General features: G+C 35.9%; 1 protein-coding gene across 1 annotated transcript in view; it reads right to left on the minus strand.

Moving 5' to 3' along the window:
* The window catches only part of TP53BP1 (tumor protein p53 binding protein 1), a 111,786-nt gene that overhangs the window by 66,890 nt on the left and 24,712 nt on the right, over positions 1–20,184 (minus strand). Inside the window, exons 11-12 of the mRNA XM_043989199.1 lie at positions 17,895–18,094; positions 13,730–15,146 (exon numbers count right to left, since the gene is read on the minus strand). Of these exons, the coding sequence (XP_043845134.1) occupies positions 13,730–15,146; positions 17,895–18,094 (1,617 nt within the window). The remainder of the gene's footprint in view (positions 1–13,729; positions 15,147–17,894; positions 18,095–20,184) is intronic.

Raw genomic sequence — 20,184 nt, forward strand, 5'->3', positions numbered from 1 at the left:
TTGTTTATCCTTGTTCTTTGTGTGGCAAGCAGGGTGGGGTGTCATGTCTGGGGCCAGATTTGGGCTTGGGGCTTCCTGGGTCCAGGGCTGGTGCTTTGTCCACTGTACCGCCTAGCTAACCCATGATGACATCTTTAAAATAGGGTTGAGGGGTAGGAGGAATGCACTGGGGGAGGGGGAAGGGGAGAGGTGGACCGGGGAGAGGTAGTTCACATGAAGGAAACAAGAAAAAGCTTATGGAAGGGGGAAGGAGTGGGGGAGTGAGTGAACCTTACTATCATCAGAATTGGCTCAAAGAGGGAATAACATAACTACTCAAGTGGGTACAGTAATATATTTTTGCCCTAAGGGAAAGTGGGAGGGGAAGGAGATGGGGGGGAGGGGAGAATAGGGGAAAGAAGGAAGGGCAGATTGGGGAAGGGAGCAGTAAAAAGCAAAACACTTTCGAGGAAGAAGTTCTGCATCACTGCACATGTATGACTTATATTGAATTGCTTGATTTCATAGGGATTGAGGGTTGAGGAGGGAGGGAGGAAGAAAATTTCAGAACACAGAATTAGCTCAAAGACCTTAATCTCAACAGAGTGGGCTCAAGGAGAGAATAACATACACACCCAATTGGGAGGAGTAATCTATTTAACCCTACAGGAAAATAGGAGGGGAAAAGGATAAGAAGAGAAGGGTGAAAGAACAGGGCAGAGCGGGGGAAGGGGCAATCAGAAGTAAAACACTTTTGAGGAGGAATAGGGTAAAAGAAGATAGAAAATAGAATAAATATCATGGGAAGGGACTAAGATGGAGGGAAATAGTTATGATGAGTGACTATAATGGCAAAACATATGGTACCTACTTTGCTGGGCTATTGTGAAGAAAATTCTTTGTCAAGTTTGAGGTACTCTATAAAAAGTGATGATGAACAGGATGCTATCAGAAAAACCTGGAAAGACCTACATGAACTGAAACAGTGAAATGTACTGTATACAAAATAATAGTAATAGTGTAAGATGATCTGCTGGGAAGCATGTGGTTATTTTTGGCAAGGCAATGATCCAATATAACTTTGAAGGACTTATGAAAATTACAATCCATTTATAGAGAAAGAACTGATGGTATCTGAAAACAGATTGAAGCATAATTTTTTTTTGATAGTTCCTTAATCTGAAGTTTTGTTTTTGTGTTTTCTCTCACAACCTGGCTAATGTGGAGATGTTTTCCATGACTACTCATGTATAACTTATATTGAATTACTTGACTTCTTGGGGGTGGGGGGTGGGAAAGGAGGGAGAAAGAGAAGTTGGAACACAAAGTTTTAAAAAATTGATGTCAAAATTTGTTTTTACATGTAATTTAGAAAATAAAATTCTAAACAGGAAAAAAAAAATTCTATGCCACTTCTTGAGCACAAATTATCATTGTTAATATGGTACTGCCAACTTATATCTGTCCATGCGTCTTTCTATTGCCCAAGTCACCTGCAATTCCTATTATGTTCCAGAATTCAGAGCCATATAATATTATTATTATTTTTTTTTTTTGGTGTGGCAATTGGGGTTAAGTGACTTGCCCAGGGTCACATAGCTAGTAAGTGTTAAGTGTCTGTGGCTGGATTAGGTCCTCCTGACTCCAGGGCCAGTGCTCTACCCACTGTGCTACCTAGCTGCCCCCACAGCCATATAATATCAGAAAAAATCTGATGTCAAGAAGTTGGGCTCTGGTGGCCAAAAACAGACCAAGATCACTGAAAACACTATGCAATTTACCAAATGCAATCCACCCTGTTCTATTCTCCCTATTCAATTCTGGTGCTGGCTTACTGTCTGTAGTACCTAATAGATATCTATACACCCCGCCATACACACCCACACACCTACTCAATGGGCACTTACCCAATTGCATTTCATAATTTAGACAATAGGTAAAATTTCATCCCCTTAGATTCTTCATTGTGACTACCAATTTCTTTTGAAAGGCTGTAAATCTCAATAAGGGCACGAACAAGGGAATTTTGCCTTCTATAACCTAAGTTTTTAACTGGGGATTGTGAAATTTAAAAAAAAATTTTTTTGATAATTGGTTTCTTTCAAAATCCTATGTAATTTATTTTATGCATTTTAAAATATTATTCTATCAAGTAATTAACAGGTTTCATCAGACTGCCATGGACCCACAGGCGTCCATGACACAAAAACAGTTAAGAACTATATTCTATATGGAATACCATACAGTAAAATAAACAATTTAAATAGCTAGAGGCACAGTTGGTGCTCACAGCTGGAGCATGGCAAAATAACAAAAATGACAATACTGGTAGTTAACTTACTGATTTAATGTTATACCAATCAAACTACCAAAAGGATAATACAGACTTAAGTAAAATTAAAACCAAATTCATTAAGGAGTCTACTTAAACGGAGGGCATGAGTGTGAGTATAATATATTGGGATGATCTCAAAAGAAAAATGGAAGGGTGAGAAAGATTTACTGGGAGAAGAAGGGAGGGAAAGGAAGAAGAGAGAACATTATCTCACATAAAAGAGCCACACAAGGAAGAGTTATTACAATGGGGGAGACAGTGGAATAGGGAGGAGTAGGCAACACTTGAACCTCAGGATCATCTGAATTGTTTCAAAGAGGGAAGAATATTGAAATTAATCTTGTCTAACAGGGAAGTAGAGGGGAAAGGGCTAAGAGAAAGCAAGGAAAGGGTGATAAGAAGGAGGGTAGATTAAGGGAGGCAGTGGTCAAAAGCAAAACAGATTTTTGAGAAGGGGAAAGAGTAAAGAAAAAAAGCATAAAGAGAAGAGAACAGGAGCAGCTAGGTGGTGCAGTGGATAAACCATGGGCCCTGAATTCAGGAGGACCTGAGTTCAAATCTGACCTCAGATACTTAATACTTACTAGCTGTGTGACCCTGGGCAAGTCACTTGACCCAACTGCCTCACAAAAAAAGAAAGGAAAGAAATAAACCCAAGTTGGAAAGCAAAAAAAAAAAGAGAAGAGAATAAGATGGAGAGAAATACACAGTAGTCAAACATAACTGTGAATGTGCATGGGATTAATTCACCCACACAACAGAAGCAAAGAACAGAATGGCTTAGAAACCAGGATTCAACAATATGTTGTTTAGGAGAGACACACTAGAAACAGAAAAACACAGAGAGTTAAAATAAGGGGTTGGAGGGGCAGCTAGGTGGTGCAGTTGTTAAAGCACCAACCCCTGGATTCAGGAGGACCTGAGCTCAAATCTAGCCCCAGACACTTGACACATACTAGTGGTGTGACCCTGGGCAAGTCACTTAGCCCTCATTGCCCTGCTCAAAAACAAACAAAAAAAAAACCCCACCCTATCTGAGAAGATATAGAAATGCATGACAAGAGAAAAAGAGAAAATAAGGGGTTGGAGCAGCAAAATCTATTATGCTTCAGCTGAAGTAAAAAAAGGCCGAGGCAGTAATCATGATCTTAAAGCAAAAGGAAAATTAGATCTAATTAATAGAGATAATTGAGGAAACCACATTTTGCTAAAAAGGTCCATAGAAAATGAAGTTATATCAACATTAAACTTATGTGCACCAAACAGCACAGCAAACAAAATTCTTAAAATTAAAGTTAAATGAAACACAAGAGGAAACAGACAGTAAAACTATACTAGGGAGAGACCTCAATTTCCTCCTTTAAGACCTGGATAAATCTAACCATAAAACAACTAAGAAAGAAATTAAGGAAACAGAATTTCAGAAAAATTAGACATGAAAGAACCCTGGAGAATACTGAATGGAAATAGAAAGGAGTATAGCTGTACATCTTCATAGCTGTGCATGATACTATGAAAACTGACCAAGTATTAGGGCATAAAAACCTCATAAACAAATACAGGAAAGATGAAATATTCAATGTACCCATTTCAGACCATAATGTAATAAAAATATATATTCAATAAAGGGTCTTTGAAGCCAAATTAAAAATTAATTGGAAACTAAATAATCTAAGCTTAAAGAAGGAATGGGTCAAAGAATAAATCACAGAAATAATCAATAATTTAATTAAAGATAATGACCACAATGAGACAATATACCAAAATTTCTGGGATGCAGACAAAGCAGTACTTAGAAGAAAATGTATATCTCTTAGTGCTTATATCAATAAAAGAGAGAAAGAAGAGATCAATGAATTGGATATGCTACTATATAAGTTCAAATTAAAAATCTTCAATTAAACAACAAAATTAAAATCCTGAAAATCAAAGAAAAAATTAACAAAACTGAAAGTTTTTTTAAAAAACTGAACTAAAAAATAAAATGAAATGCAACTAGAAAAAGAACAAATTAAAAATCCCCAAAATAGAAATCCTAAAAAACCAAAGGAGAGATTAACAGTAAGCATAACTGGGGGCAGCTAGATGGCGCAGTGGTTAAAGAACCGACCCTGAATTCAGGAGTATCTGAGTTCAAATCCAGCCTCAGACACTTGACACTTACTAGCTGTGTGACCCTGGGCAAGTCACTTGACCCCCATTGCCAAAAAAAAAAAGAAAAAAAGAAAAAAAACAGTAAGCATAACTGACAACATCAGTAAGAAAAACAACAAAAATCTTATGATTTTGATTATATCAACAGATGCAAAAAATGCTTGACAAAATGCAACATTCATTCCTATTAAAAACACTAAAAAGCATAGAAAGGGAGTTTTTCTTAAAATGACAAGTAATATTTATCTAAAACCAAGAGCAAGAATTATCTGTAATAGGAATAAACTAGAAGGCTTTCCAGTAAGATAAGGGATGAAACAAGGATGTCCAATATCACATTATTCAATATTGTGCTAGAAATGTTAGCTATAGAAATAAGACAAGAAAAAGAATTTGAAGGAATAAGAATAGCCAACGAGGAAACAAAACTATCTCTTTCTGCAGATGATACAATGGTATACTTTAAGAACCTGAAAGAATCTACTAAAAACCTATTTGAAACAATTAACAAATATAGCAAAGTTGCAGGATATAAAATCAACCCACATAAATCATCAGCATTTCTATTTATTACTAACAAAACCCATCAGGAAGAGATCAAAAGAAATTCCATTTAAAATAACTACTTGGGAGTCTAGCTGACAAAATGCAGGAATTTTATGAGCACAATTACAAAAACTGTTTTTACACAAATACAGACAGATCTAAATAATTGGATAAATATTAATTTCTCATAAGTAAGTCAAACCAATATAATAAAATACAAATCTGCCTAAAGTAATTTATTTATTCAGTGTCTTACCAATCAAACTACCATGGAATTATTTGATAGAGCTAGAATAATAACAATTCATCTAGAAGAACAAGAATATCAAGGGAATCAATGAAAAAACTGTGAAGGAAGGCAGACTAGTAATACAAATTCTATTACTAAGTAGTAATCATGAAAACAATCTGGTACTGGCTAAGAAAGAGAGTGGAAGATCAGTGAAATAGATTAAGTACACAAAACACAGTAGGAAATGACTATAGTAACCTACTGTTTGTTAAACCCAAAGATCTAAGCTCTTGTGGCAAGAACTCACTATTATGACAAAAATTGCTAGAAAAATAGAAAGCAGTTTGACAGAAACTTAGGTATAGACCAGCATCTCACAATGTGTACCAAGATAAGGTCAAAATGGATACTTGGTTTAGACATAATGGGTGATATCATAAACAAATTAGGAGACCACAGAAAATTTCAGATCTATGAATAAGGAATGACCAAACAATAAAACGAGAGGATTGCAGGAAATAAAATAGATAATTTTTATTACATGAAATTAAAACGGTTTTGCACAAACAAAACCAGTGTAGCCAAGATTACCAGGAAAACAAAGAAACTGGGTGGTGAGCTTTGAGGAGGGTAGAATTTATAGCAAGTTTTTCTGATAAAGGCCTCAATTCTCAAATATATAGGGAACAGTCAAATTTATAAAAATAAGAGCCATTTCCCAATTGAAAAATGGTCAAAGGATATGAATAGGGAGTTTTCAGAAGAAATCAAAGCTATCTGTAATCCTATTTTTAAAAGTTCTAAATCGGGGCAGCTAGGTGGTGCAGTGGATAAAGCAGCGGCCCTGGATTCAGGAGTACCTGAGTTCAAATCCTGCCTCAGGCACTTAACATTTACTAGCTGTGTGACCCTGGGCAAGTCACTTAACCCTCATTGCCCTAAAAAAGGGGGGAAAAAAGTAAAAAAAAAAAAGTTCTAAATCAATCATGATTAAATTCAAACAACTATGAAGTACTACCTAGGGGCAGCTAGTTGGCACAGTGAATACAGCACTGGGTCTGGAATCAGGAAGACCTGAATTCAAATCTGACCTCAGACATTGTGCGCAAGTCACTTAACCCCTCAGTATCCTCATCTGTAAAATGAGCAGAAGGAAATAGCAAACCACTCCAGTATCTTTGCCAAGAAAAGCCCAAACGGGGTCACAAAGAATCAGACATGACTAAAACGATAGAACAACAACAAACCGTTCTTTCCAACTTCGTTTTCTTGAATGCTCATTCCACTTCTTTATGGAATATAATGTTCTGAGTTGTCAAATTACAAATATGATAGTACTTAAGATATAAATTAAATCAAGAAAGAAATCTGATTTCGTCCATTTCACATCTAATTATTCTCCTCCTAGTTTTATCTATTAACATTATTTGAGGGGCAGCTAGGTGGCGCAGTAGATAAAGCACCGGCCCTGGATTCAGGAGTACCTGAGTTCAAATCTAGCCTCAGACACTTGACACTTACTAGCTGTGTGACCCTGGGCAAGTCACTTAACCCCCATTGCCTGCAAAAATAAAAAAAAAAAATAACAAAAAAAATAACATTATTTGAATGATTGGTTTAGCTGGGTCTCAGGCCAAACTTTCTATAGCTATGTTTTTCCTTCTGTTTACTGTTTTGTGAACCTACTACACAGAATCTTCTCTTATTCTCCTCATAACTTTTTGGGGTTTTTTGGTGAGGCAATTGGGGTTAAATGACTCGCCCAGGGTCACACAGCTAGTAAGTGTTAAGTGTCTGAGAACAGGTCCTCCTGAATCCAGGGCCGGTGCTCTATCCACTGCAACAACTAGCTGCCCCTCTCTTCATAACATTTTACAAATAAGCTTACTCTCTAAAAGTATCCACTAGCCAAGAAAATAAAGTGTTTGCTGGCTAGAGCAATTTCTGGGCTCTGTTGGCCTCCTTATTATGGTGATTGCTTTTCATCAGTTAAAGTTCTCTAAGAAATAGTAAATAATCATAGTCAACATATTTACTTTTACCTATATCTCAAAAACAACAAATAAACTGTTTAAAAGCTGTTGTAATAGCACAAAATGCTGTCATCTCATCTTTATTCTTTTTTTCTAACTGGATGTTAAATTTAACCTCTAATAATGGTTATAAATTTTAATCAGTTATTGATTTGACTACATATAGAGAGCAGATTCTGAAATAACAATCATTTCCAATCTGCTAAGATATGGATGTAATGTTGTTCAGTGCTCAATATGTCCAGGTGAAAAGAACACCCATAACCAATAAGAGGTCACTAATTAACCAAAATGTAAACATATTATGAAAGTGTTTTAAGTCCCTTGGGAAAAAAGCTATTAAATGAATACAATGTGTTCTTAATTCAAAAGCCATCAAATTTTCAACCAAATATCATGGGATAAAAGAAGCATTTCAACCTTAAACTTTCTTGAATTTATGTAGGATATGTACAATTTAGATTAGAAAAAAAGGAAATGTTTACAAACCTCTCTAAAAACTAACAATTTGAATGTAGGAATTTGTCCCCTAAATTTTCTCAGATGGCTGTCATCTTTTTATATCTTTTAGTCTGTTTGTGTTTACCAAAAAAAAAATTTGCCCTTTTAATTAACACACAATATCAAGGTACAGACCAAAAAAAATCCTAAGTAGGTAATAAGCCTTCTTTCTGAAAAAATGTGGAGAGCCGTTTCTTTTGTCTTTTCAGCAAATAACTGGAATTTTCATTTGGATTACTACCTTCACAATGCTATAATTCTGAAGATAAATCTTTGGTACCTTTTCTTTAAAAGCTATGGTTCTATAATAAAAATATAAAAGCTATGGTCCTATTAAAAAATAAAAAGGAATAAGTGATACTTTCACAAGAAATTTGATTTTTTAAAAAACTAAATGAAAGGAGCAGAAAACAAAAATCCTGAAATATTTATAACATTTCTCCTCAGGTTTTGGTTTTCTTCAATAGGCATACACTGAATTATTATTTGGATCACTGGATTTAGTGCTGAAAGGAACTTTATAGGTAATTTAGTCCAGCAGGTCTCAAACTGCAAGGTCTCAGGATCATTTACGTATTCAAAAATTACTGAGGACCCTCCCTAAGGGCTTTTTGTTGGTATGGGTCATAGCTATCAATATCTGTCATATTAGAAATTAAGAGATATTACTTAGTATTATTATGAAAATAATTTTGAACTCAGGAATCTCAGGGATTCCTCAGACCACATTTTGAGAATTACTGATTTAGTTCCAACTCCATGGCCCTAATATTACAGATAACAAAACTGAGACTCAAATTAGTTAAATGATAGGCCCAAGGTCACATAAATAGTAAGGAACAAAGTCAGGATTTAAAACCAGATCTGATTTCAAATCCAACCTTCTTTTCTACCAAACCAGACTGTTTACTAGTGGATGCCTTTTAGCATTGATCTTTTTTCTTGGCACTTTGTCCTGTGGGCCCTGGCTGCATAGCTGTTTCCCACTGAAGCTACAGACCCCAGGTGGTGAGTTAACAAATGAGCCCTGCTCTTTTGAATTAGCTGAACTGGAAGCGAGTTTGGGGATTGTATAGACTTAGATTTAGGGGGATTATCCATTTTTCTTTTTCCCTATTCCCTTGTCTTTGACTTTATTAATTTCACCTTTGCTGTGTATTTTATTCCCATTAATAAAACCTGATTCGTTTGTGGAAAAGAGGCTGTTAGGATCCCTTCTTATTGGCCTGGGAGAAATCTCTAAAAAGGCAGTTTGGAGGGGAGGGAGCTTTGGACCTAGAGGTCCTTCATTATTTTCGGGACCTCAATATCATGGCGAGTCACCCAATTAACTCCCCCCATATTAAATTTGGCCCCTACACTTTGATTTATTTTTGGCCTAGCATTCATGAATTTATTTAAATCAACCTTGAGGATACTAAAGATTTTTTTTTTGGCCCAAGGACCCCTTTTACTAACTTGTCTTATAAATTAATTTATTGTGCAAAATAGTTGTGCTTCTTTTATTGGCCTAAATTTATATCTTTTAAGCTTCAAGGACTGTCTTCTATTTGTCCTCTATTCTAAATAATCTTTCTAATTATTTATTAGAAATAATTCCATGTTCACCTTTGTTGTTCAGTCACCCCATTTGGAGTTTTCTTAGCAAAGATACTAGAGCATTTTGCCACTTCCTTCTCCAGTTCATTTTGCAGACAGGAAATAGGTCAGCAGGGTTAAGTGACTTGCCCAGGGTCACACAGGTAGTACATGTGTGAGGCCAAATTTGAACTAAGACCTTCCTAACTCCAGGCCCAGTCCTCTATTCACTACACCACCAAGCTGTCCTTTGCAAATTCACCTCACCCACAATCTTAATATTTTTCCAGATTTCAATCAAAACTAGATCTCTCAGTCTTGGTCTTTCTAAACTAAAGAACTGAAGAGATCAATGAATTGGGAATGCAACTAAAAAAAAACCTAGAAAACCAAAAATTTAAATAACAAAATAGAAATTCTGAAAATCAAAGAGATTCCAACAAAATTGAAAGCAACCTAAGGAAACAATTTTTACTAGGTTATTCTCATAACTAAAAGACTCTATATTCCCTTTATCATTTTCACTGCTCTTCTATGGACATTCTTCAGTACTATTTGTCTATTGAAATGCAGCAACCAAAGTTGCAAGTAGTATTAAAAGAGTGGGACAAGATTGTTAACTCTGTTTCTAAATAATCTTCCTAATGATTTTAAACACTTTGCTCTTTTTGACTTGAGTAGCTAGTACAATGTTAGCACATCACAACATTCTAGTTATATAAAAGTCATAAAATCAAAGTCTTGCTGATTTGTAAGGAATCTCAAAAGTCACCTAGTTCAACCCTTATCTCAAGCATGAATCTAATCTATAATATCCCCAACAAGTGGTCATCAAGATGTCTATCAAGGCTCTATACATCTCCAGTAACTGGGAGCTCACTATCCCACCACAGCCCATTTTGACCATAATTTACTAGTCTAATTTTTGAAAACTTTCTTTCATACTGAGCCTAAATCCACCTCCTATGTAATTTCCACCCAAAGGAAATTCCATTCCACTCCAATCTTACTCTTTGGGGCTAAGAACAAAATTTAATTCCTCTTCTATATAACAAGATAATGCTTTAAATAGTTGAGAACACTTATGTTGCTGTCCTACCCCACCAAGTTCTGTTCTTCAGGATAAATATCCCAGTTCCTTCAAATGATCCCTAGTGTCAATTTCCCCTAAAAGACTTTTAGCCACTTAGCCTTCTGTTCTCCAAATTAAATAATCCCAATTTCTTTAATTTCTTCCAAATACAATTTTTCATCTCTTCAATTGGCTTTATTGTTCTAATTTGAACCCTTTGACCTTTGTTTCTCTCATATTCAACCCCAAAACTAAACATAGTTCGATAAACTTCATTCATTCTAGACTTCACTAATTCAGAATTTGTGATAATTCTGAAAATGGCTGCACAAAAGTTTGACTATGAAGAAAAGGTTTGCTGAAGCAGATCAATATTAAAAAACAAGCTTGCAAGGGAAATGCTTAAACTACTTAAGAAACTTTTATTAAGCATCTTCAAATACTTTATAAACTATGATTAAAAAAACTGAACATAGAAGGGCTAACATTTTCTTAGCCTAATCATTAAAATTCAAATTACTGTACTTTAAAATCACACTTCTTCTAATATATATCTATCAGTCAACAAACATTTATGTAGCACCTACTATGTGCCAGTTATTGTGCTAAGCACCAGAAAGTCAAAAAGAGGGGAAAAAATCCCCACTCTCAAAGAGCTCATACTCAATAATGGGGGAGACAACATGAAAAAAGCTATATACGAACAGGATACAAAGAAAATATATTAGAGGCAATCAAGAAAGGGAAGACACTATGTGTGTGTGATGTGGAAAGGACTCTTGGAGAAGGTAAGATTTTAGCTGGGACTTGAAGGAAGGTAGGTGGGCCAAGAGATTAAGATGAAGAATAAAATTCCAAGCATAGGAAACATTCAGTAAAAATACCCTGAGTGAAAAGATGGAGTGTCTTATGGGAGGAACAGCAAGGAAGCCAATGAGGTAAATACATAAGGGTATGCACCAGGGTGGTGTCAGTGTCAGAGAAGGGAGCATTTATAAGAGATATTACAAAGGTAGAATCAACAAGACTAGGCAACTGATGGAATATGGTGGGGTTAAGAGGAAAAGTGGGAGTAGAGAATTAAACCTAAGGGTCAAAGTAAATGGAAAATGGTGGTGCTCTTGTAGTATGAAAATTTGGATTAGTGGAGGCTTTGGGGAAAAGATAATGAGTTCAGTTTAGGACATACTGAGTTTAAGATGTCTAAGAGATGTCAGTAGAGAGGTTAAGGCTGAATAAGTAGATCTAGGAATCATCAATATAAAGATGATAACTGAAATCACTGAAGTTGAAAAAATCATCAAGCAAAATAGTATAAAGGAAGAAGGGAAGAGGGCTCAGGGCAGAGCCTTGGGCAACACCCAGAGTTAGTGCATATGACCTGAATGAAGATATGCAAAGGAGATGAAGAAAGATGAAAGGCAGACCCACCAGCAGGCTTTTGTTATAGTACAAGCATGAAGTGATAACGAAGGCCTGTACAGGGCAGTAGCAGTATCAGAAGAAAGGGACATATTCAGAGATGTTGCAAATATGATAACAAGCTGGCAACAGATTGGATATGGGGAGTAAAAGATAGTGAAGAGTACAAGACACTACTCCCTAAGTTTCAATTCTGAGGGGCTGGGAAGACTGTGTTGCCCTCAACAGTAATAAGGAAGGTGGGGGAGGGGAAGAAGGCTTAGAGGGAAAGTGAATTCTGTTTTGGACATGCTGAATATAAGTTGTCTATTGGACATCTAGTACAAAGTGTTTAAAAGGCAACTGAAAATGCAAGAATGGAGGTCAGAAGAAAAGTTAGGTTAAAATAGGTAGATTTGAGAATCATCAACACAGAGGTGTTAATTAAATTCACGGAAGCTAATGAGATAAGAAAATGACATAATATAGAAGGATAAGAGAAAAGGCCCAGGAAAAAGCCCTGTAGGACACTTATGGTAAGAGGATGTACCCTGGATGATGAGCCAGTAAAGAAGAATGAGTAAAGGTCTAATAGGAGGAAAACCATAAAAGAGTAGTGCTAAAAAACCTAATAAAAAGAAATTAAGGAGAAGAGGGTGAGGTGTCAAACACTGCAGAATGAAGTCAAGAGAGATGAAGACTAAGAAAAGACCTTTAGATTTCACAATTTACTCAAAGCAGTAACTCAGTATTCCTTATCTAAACTAACTAGTCTAAATTCATTAAATGATACTCTTTTTAAAAAGAGCCTATTTATGTAATTAATATCATGGAAATGCTGCCCAAATGTTGAATCTACCTTTAGGCATTCTAGAATTGGCTTTACAGAAACATTATGTTGCCAATTCTTTGCCCCTTACAAATATTATTTTTCTAATTACACTCTCTCACATAGCACTGCATTAATATTTATACCTCAAGGATCCATGATTTTATTGGTAAGGATGCTCCATCCATCCTCACAGACTGCAACCCCCTCTATACCTTAGCAGATGATCTTTTAGTGGAAAAGGGAAAAATAAACACTTAGCAGCCAACCTTTCAGAGATGAGTCACTGCATCAGCAGGCCCATACTGGAAGCCTTTTTGACATGGAATGACCTGCCAAAGCTTAGTGTCCCACTAACACAACCTTTGAAAAATTAAGAACACCTCAGCACTATGATGACATATGAAAGTAGCTTACCCTTATTTGTTGTCTCTCAGTACTACAAAACATAGTTCAAAATAATTTAGAATCCTGAAATAGATCCCAGGGGAAGTATGGAGAGTCCATCATAATAAATCTTTCAAGTCTTAACTTCTATGACATATATATGTTAAATCATACTTGGTAACTTGGTCTAATACTTCTAAAGGGAAAACAACCATTAGTAAATTATTTAATTAGGTACCTGTTTGTAGTCCTACCATGAAAAATAATTAAATGAATACTTATTACGTCTAGATGACTCAATTGAAAACACAGTATGAAAAAAAAAAAAAGAAAACACAGTATGGCTATGTTCCCTACCCCACTCCCAATTTTTCCCCCTAAAAAAAGCAAGGTAAGTTCAATTTACATATATTTGTGAAATTCAGGCACCTTTATGACTACAAAGCAGATAGAATTATAATCAGTAAAGAAGACCTCAGGCTCAAACAAATGATTACAGTTGATAATTTGCTAATTGTTATTCCCTATTTATTAATATTTGCCCAAGTTTAGCATTTAGCTCCAATAATAACCTTCAGCCCTCTGTATTCCCACCTCTCAAAAATCAATTCTGGTTAAGCTTCCCAATCCATCAGCTGAATGTGCCAAACAGTTCACATTCATATCGATGAATTGCACTCACCATTGGAGCTTTCACAGGGGCTCTGTGGACTGTGGTCAGCTGCTTTCTCAAACTGCTGGACTTTTTCTTCACTTCCAAATTCCTCTACAGTATCCATTTGTGAATGTTTTATTAACAAGTTGTCTGCTTTCTCTGGAGACTGTGGCTGCTGCGTCTCCTGTTCAGTTCTCAGTACATCATCTACTCTTTCTAAAGAAACTGGAGATTGCTGAGGATTCTCCTCTTCAGTCAGTGATTTCAGATCCCCTTCATATTCTTGGCTCTTCTCTCCCTTAGCATCTAGACTCTGCTTAGGACATGATTCTATTCCTGGATCAACATCCACACAAGAATGGGTATCTTCATGTCCTTCTTCTCCCACAAAAGGCTGAGAGGGAACATCAGCTGGCGACTCATCTTTTGTGACTTTCTCTTCTATAATGACACTACAGCCTTCAGAGGTGGCCTCCTCCCAAACCTCTTGATCCTTCTGTTCTGATTCTTCATCATACACTTGCAGTTTTTTTGGAGACTCACTGTCACTAACAATGGTATTAACTTCCATAGCTTCTTGGCACTCTTGATCTGGAATTTTTTCTTGAAGGCATAATCCTGGTGATTGAGCTTGAGTCAGACAGAGATGGAGTGGGCTACTCTCCATGTTTTCTTTCTCTTCCTTCTGCTCCTCCTCTTGACTTTCACAAGGGGTTTCAGGAATTTCTTCAACCTCAGAAACTGAAGACTTCTCCTCTGTGTGATATTCTTTAGCCTCCATAGGGACTTCCTGATCTAATACATTTAAGTGAGCCTCAGATGAAAGCGCTTCAGAGGGAAGAGGCTCAGAGGGAAAAGGCTCAGAGGGAAGAGCTTCAGACGGAAGAGCCTCAGACGGAAGAGCCTCAGACGGAAGAGCCTCAGACGGAAGAGCCTCAGAAAGAAGTACTTGGCTTCCTGAATCACATGTGAAATCAACACAAACCTGCTCCATCTCTTCTCTGGTTTTGCATTCAGCAGTTGAAATGGTAACTTCATTTGTAATTTTTATAACATCTTCTTCTGTCTTTTTACAGTTTTCACCCAGCTCTTGACTGTCCTTTGTTTGGCTCAGTAGTATAGTAGAATTTTCTGTGGAACAAACTTTAGACTCCAGAGTTTGAGATACAGGTTCAGTATCTTCAATCTGTGTGTTTTTACCTTCTTCATCAATTTGCTGAGAGCTCAAACTCTCCATCTTTGTAGACTGACTACAATCACTTGCAGAAAGCATTAACTTACAAGAGTCTCCCGTCAGTGACTGCCCAAGATCCTCCGTGGGATTCTCTTCCTCAGTCTGGGAGGACTTAGAGCACTCCACTGTTAAAGAGGAATTGCATCTATCTTCAGTATTCTTTTCATCATTCGGTCCCTGCTCCAAACTTGGAGATGGGATAAAAATGTCCTAAGGAAAGAAAAGGTAATAAACATGATTTTTTCTTCACATTCATATTGCTTTGTTCACCTAAAATTCACATCAGAAACCTTCGTCTTTTATTCAAAATAGGAACCAAAAAACTCAGTTTATAAGCACTTTGCCCATGATCACAGGGTTTAAAAAAAAAAAATCTAGAAAAAAATCCCAGGCTTTTATAGTATCAGTCTTTTTCTCAAAACAAAAGGCTACTTTCTTCTCCAATTCCTCTGGCCAAATCACAGATTTGAGCAAAACAGAATGCATGGGGGCAGCTAGGTGGCGCAGTGGATGAAGCACCGGACCTGGATTCAGGAGTTCCTGAGTTCAAATCTGGCCTCAGACACTTGACACTTACTAGTTGTGTGACCTTGGGCAAGTCACTTAACCCCCGTTACCCACCCACCCCCCCCAAAAACAAAAAACCAGAATGCATATAAGATATTTTTAAAGCTAAAAGACTTCTTCCTTTGAAGGGAAAACATTTTAGTGTTTGACTACATATGCATACAGTTCCAATATATTGTCATACAGTTAATTGAGCACTTTAAAAATAATGACAATGAAGAAATCAGTACAAATTTGTGTATGTTTTATGGAAGGATGCTATCTTAGGAAGAGCACTGACAATAGAACACAGAAGATACATGACTGCTTAAATACAGAGTAAACTGTTAAAAAAAACTTTTCCCAAGTCTTTCACAAAGGATCAAAGTAACCATCTTGCTTCCCAGTATTATGTCAGGTGTTCAATGTCATTAAGATGATTAAAACTAAAATCTAAGACAGATATTGAGTCTAAAATATCTTCCTTTTGTTGAATTTAAATTCTGAAAAGTGGTATGCCAAGCAAATGAGATATGAATTTGCTATTATTTTCAAATTATGACATCCAATTAGGAATCAAATAAGATTACCAGACAGTCCATATATACAATATTATTCTATATTTCAATGCCTTGATTTTTTTTTTACTGTTTTAGGAAATATAAAGCTAGGTCTCAATTACTATGAATAATAAATCCCCTAAAGTGGTTGCATTATTTGTTCACAATGCATTATTTCTACTGGGCTAAAATCAATTTCTAAATTTTACATAATTATAACTTTGAATAGTACAAATACAAATACATGAAACCATTTCAGGGGTTTCATTACTTGCACTAATTGGGATCTGGTTGTAAAGGTCACGTATCTGAGCCTAGACAGACACTTTTTAGCAACTACTTTTAAAATATATTCCTTATCTCCCCCCACCTACTCAAAATATGCCTCATACTCTTCAAAATATAATCTCATGACTTTATAAAAGGACAAAGAACATATCCCATTTGAATATTAATAACTGGACTGGGGAAAAAGTTGGCAAATAAATTTACAAAGGAGTTAGTTCTAAAAAAATTGCTGAAATTCTCCAAGTAAAAGCTACAACATACTGCTCTGAGAAGACAATATAGCCCAGGGATGTAGCTTAGTGAAGCAAACAAAGTTTCTACTACAAATAGGAACCACACAAAAGAGGTATCTAATTAAATACTAAATTCCTTTCAAACTTCAGTAAAGTAAAAGTTAATGAGTTTGACATACAAAATTCCTACAATAAGAATCCACTCATTCAATCCATAAATTGGGAATTTCTATATTAGCAACAGCATTTCAAACAGTAGAATTTAGTGAGTTCTAGATTTCATAACAAGTACTCGCCAGGGATTGATTCCATCCCTTGGTCATTTCTGGTCCTCATGATCCTAGATGGGCTGAACTTCAAAAGGACTGTGGACAAGGAATAAGTGTGGGTTGCAACAGAATATCCAGGATTAAGTCTATGTGAGTCAGCATCCAGGGTCAACGTCAATCCAAACCAGCCAAGATCCAAATTAACAACATTCAAACAATACCAAACTATCCTTAAGAGTCAGTTAATAAGCATTTATTAGGCAGAGCTAAACATTCAACTAGCCACATTTTACTTCCCTTTGTCAACAAATTAATATGCATATTAATCACAAATAATGTGCCAAAGTCAATATATTACCAAAAACTTTCACCAGCTCCAGAAGAGAATCAAGAGTACAACTGCTAATAATAGTGTCTGTCTGTCTGTCTGTCTGTCTCTCTCTCTATATATATATATACACACACACACATGCATATATATATTACATATAACATACACACACATATATATTTTTTAAGCAATTCATTCTGTCTCACTGTAGTTTTGTACCTTCCTTTTTTCCACTGCTACTCTTCTGCACAAGATGGAGTCCCTTCAATAAAATACACATCTCTAAGTAATTTCTAATAGCAAGCCAGAACCTCATTCTGTGTGCTAACCTGTTTTTGCTATTTCTTGATTGCTAATTTAAAGTCTTATTATAACATCTGCAAACTAAAATGCATGAAATACTAAGAGCAGAAGTTCTCCTAACAATGCTAAAATAACTCCTCCATAGAATTGTGAAAGAATAAGCACTTAGATTGAACAGATTCATACAGCCACTTAAGATTAAATTGAGAACCTTCATTTTTATTTCCTGACTTTAAGCATTAGAATTTAAAAGTTGCACCAATCAAGGTATTGGACTGTTTGTGTTTAACCATGTGAAAATATACATGTAAGTGTATGCACATATCTTATTTCCCCCACCCCCATCCCAACCACCAAGCAGAACGGTAATCGGAAGAAGACTGACATGATGAAATAAATGGGAGTAAAAAACCCCTGGAAATACTTACATGAGAAAAGTCAGGCTGCGATGGGACAGGAAGTGGCTCAGAAGTAAAGACAGGTGTGCTCTGTGATACAGGTGTTGAGGCTTGAGGGAGCACTGTTGGTTCAGGGGAAGGATTTTCTACCTCCATTGCTTCTTCTTCCAAGGAGTTCTTTAGAATATCTCCCTCCTCCTCAGGCATTACTGATGTGTCCATTGGTTCATCTGATTTTTAAAAAGAAAACATATTGCAAGAGTCAGTCACCAACCAATGTAATTCTTATTATGCCACCTCATCCTGTTGATATGTTGTATGCCACAAGACTCTCCCTCTCCTCAAAGCATATTAACACCATCTGACAAAAGAAAAACTTAAGACACTCCTTGTGCCCAAATTTCATGGAACCCAGACAATGGGTTACTTATTATTTGTACTCTGAAAACAAACAAAAAAGTTAGAAAGCAAATGATTGGAATATGCCCCAAAATGAAAAAATATACATTCCTAAAACAATTTAGATGAAAACTTAATTAGTATTCATTCAAAGTAAAGTCCTACCGTGTGAAAGTAAAACAATTAACTGAGTTTTAATGAAGGCATTCTCAATTTGGGGCAATATTTTAGCCTAGGAATGCAACTCTTAATAGTATCCTATTTATATAACTATGTGAACTGCCACACCTTTTGAAGAATAGCAAACAAGCTCACCATATTTCTTCTCTTTTCTTTCTTTTTTTTTTTGGTGAGGCAATTGGTGTTAAGTGACTTGCCCAGGGTCACACAGCTAGTAAGTGTCAAGTGTCTGAGGCTGCATTTGAACTCAGGTTCTCCTAAATCCAGGGCCAGTGCTCTACATCCACTGTGCCACCTAGCTGCCCAAGCTCACCATTTTTCAAAGTAGACACCTGTATACATCTGCTGAAACAAATTATGATGACAGAAGAAATATAGAAATAAAAACACATATCCCATAAAAGAGAAATATGCCTGTTGGTGCTCTATCATCACTTGCCAGAGTTCCAACTCACTGAGATGCATATGACACTGATTGTCAGACACATTACAGAGAAGAGAGGTCATTCTGCCCTTCCTGTCTAGCATGCTGCCTGTGTCTAGACCAAAAAGAGAACTTAACTAGACCTGAACAACCACTCTTGATATTGACTTAAATAGTCACTTCACTCTAACTTGCTCTTTTCCATAATCAGTCTTCTTCAAGAAATGACCATTACTTATCCTGGTTGCTGCCTAACCTGGACTGCTCTAGAACATTACTCGTTAATGCAGTTATATATCCCTTCCAAATTGTATCCCTGCTAAACAGCATTGCTATAATATCAAATCCTAATGAAATGCTGATTCAAACCAATAAGCATTTATTAAGTAACTTCCATGTACATGGTACTATATCAGCTACCAGGAATAAAAAGACAATAGTGACAGAATTTCAGGGTTAGAAAGGACCACAGAGGCTATTTAGTCTAATCCATACCGCTAAAGAATCCCTATAATATCCTCAAATGGTCATCCAATTTTCACTTGAAAACCCATAGTAAAGGGAAAGCCCAGGAGATCCTAAAGCAACCCAATACATTTTTAGAAAGATCTTAGGGAAATAATGTTTTAAAGTACAATTTGCACTTACCAGACCAAAAACTATATTATAAAGCAATAATCATCAAAATGAATTGGTAATGGCTAAGAAACAGAAAAAATATTAAATAATCAGGAACAGAAAGCAATCAAAAACAGTAGCTAGGTATTTGTGATAAATTCAAAAAAACTTAAATAGTTACTAGATGAAGGACTCCCTATCTGACAAGAAATCCTGGGAAAACCACAAAACAGTTTGGCAAAAATTAAGTTTAGAACAACATTTTATACCATATGCTGATATAAACTCAAAATGAATATGCACCCTAAATATAAAAGGTTAGATTCTTTTTTTAAAACCAAAGGAAAATGCAAGGAAGAATGTTTCACAACTAGAGTTAGGCAGGGAATTTCTTAGCCAAGCAAAGAATAGAGGAAGACATAAAAGATAGAATAGACAATTTCAATTACAGAAAATCAAAAGGGTTTTGCATAAAACCAAAAGATAAGAAGTTAAATACCAGAAGAGAACTTTAGAAAAATTAGAAATAACAGGTTTCTGACAATTGCTGAATAGGAACAGAAAGGAATTTACATAATTCTCAGCTGTACATATAACCTTTCTCAAAACTGACCAAGTATTGGGACATAAAGACCTCAACAAAAATGTAGAAAAGCAGAAAAATACTAAACTAATTTACAGATCATAATGCAGTAAAAG

This window comes from Dromiciops gliroides, chromosome 2 (assembly GCF_019393635.1).
Source record: "Dromiciops gliroides isolate mDroGli1 chromosome 2, mDroGli1.pri, whole genome shotgun sequence".
Lineage (NCBI taxonomy): Eukaryota > Metazoa > Chordata > Mammalia > Microbiotheria > Microbiotheriidae > Dromiciops > Dromiciops gliroides.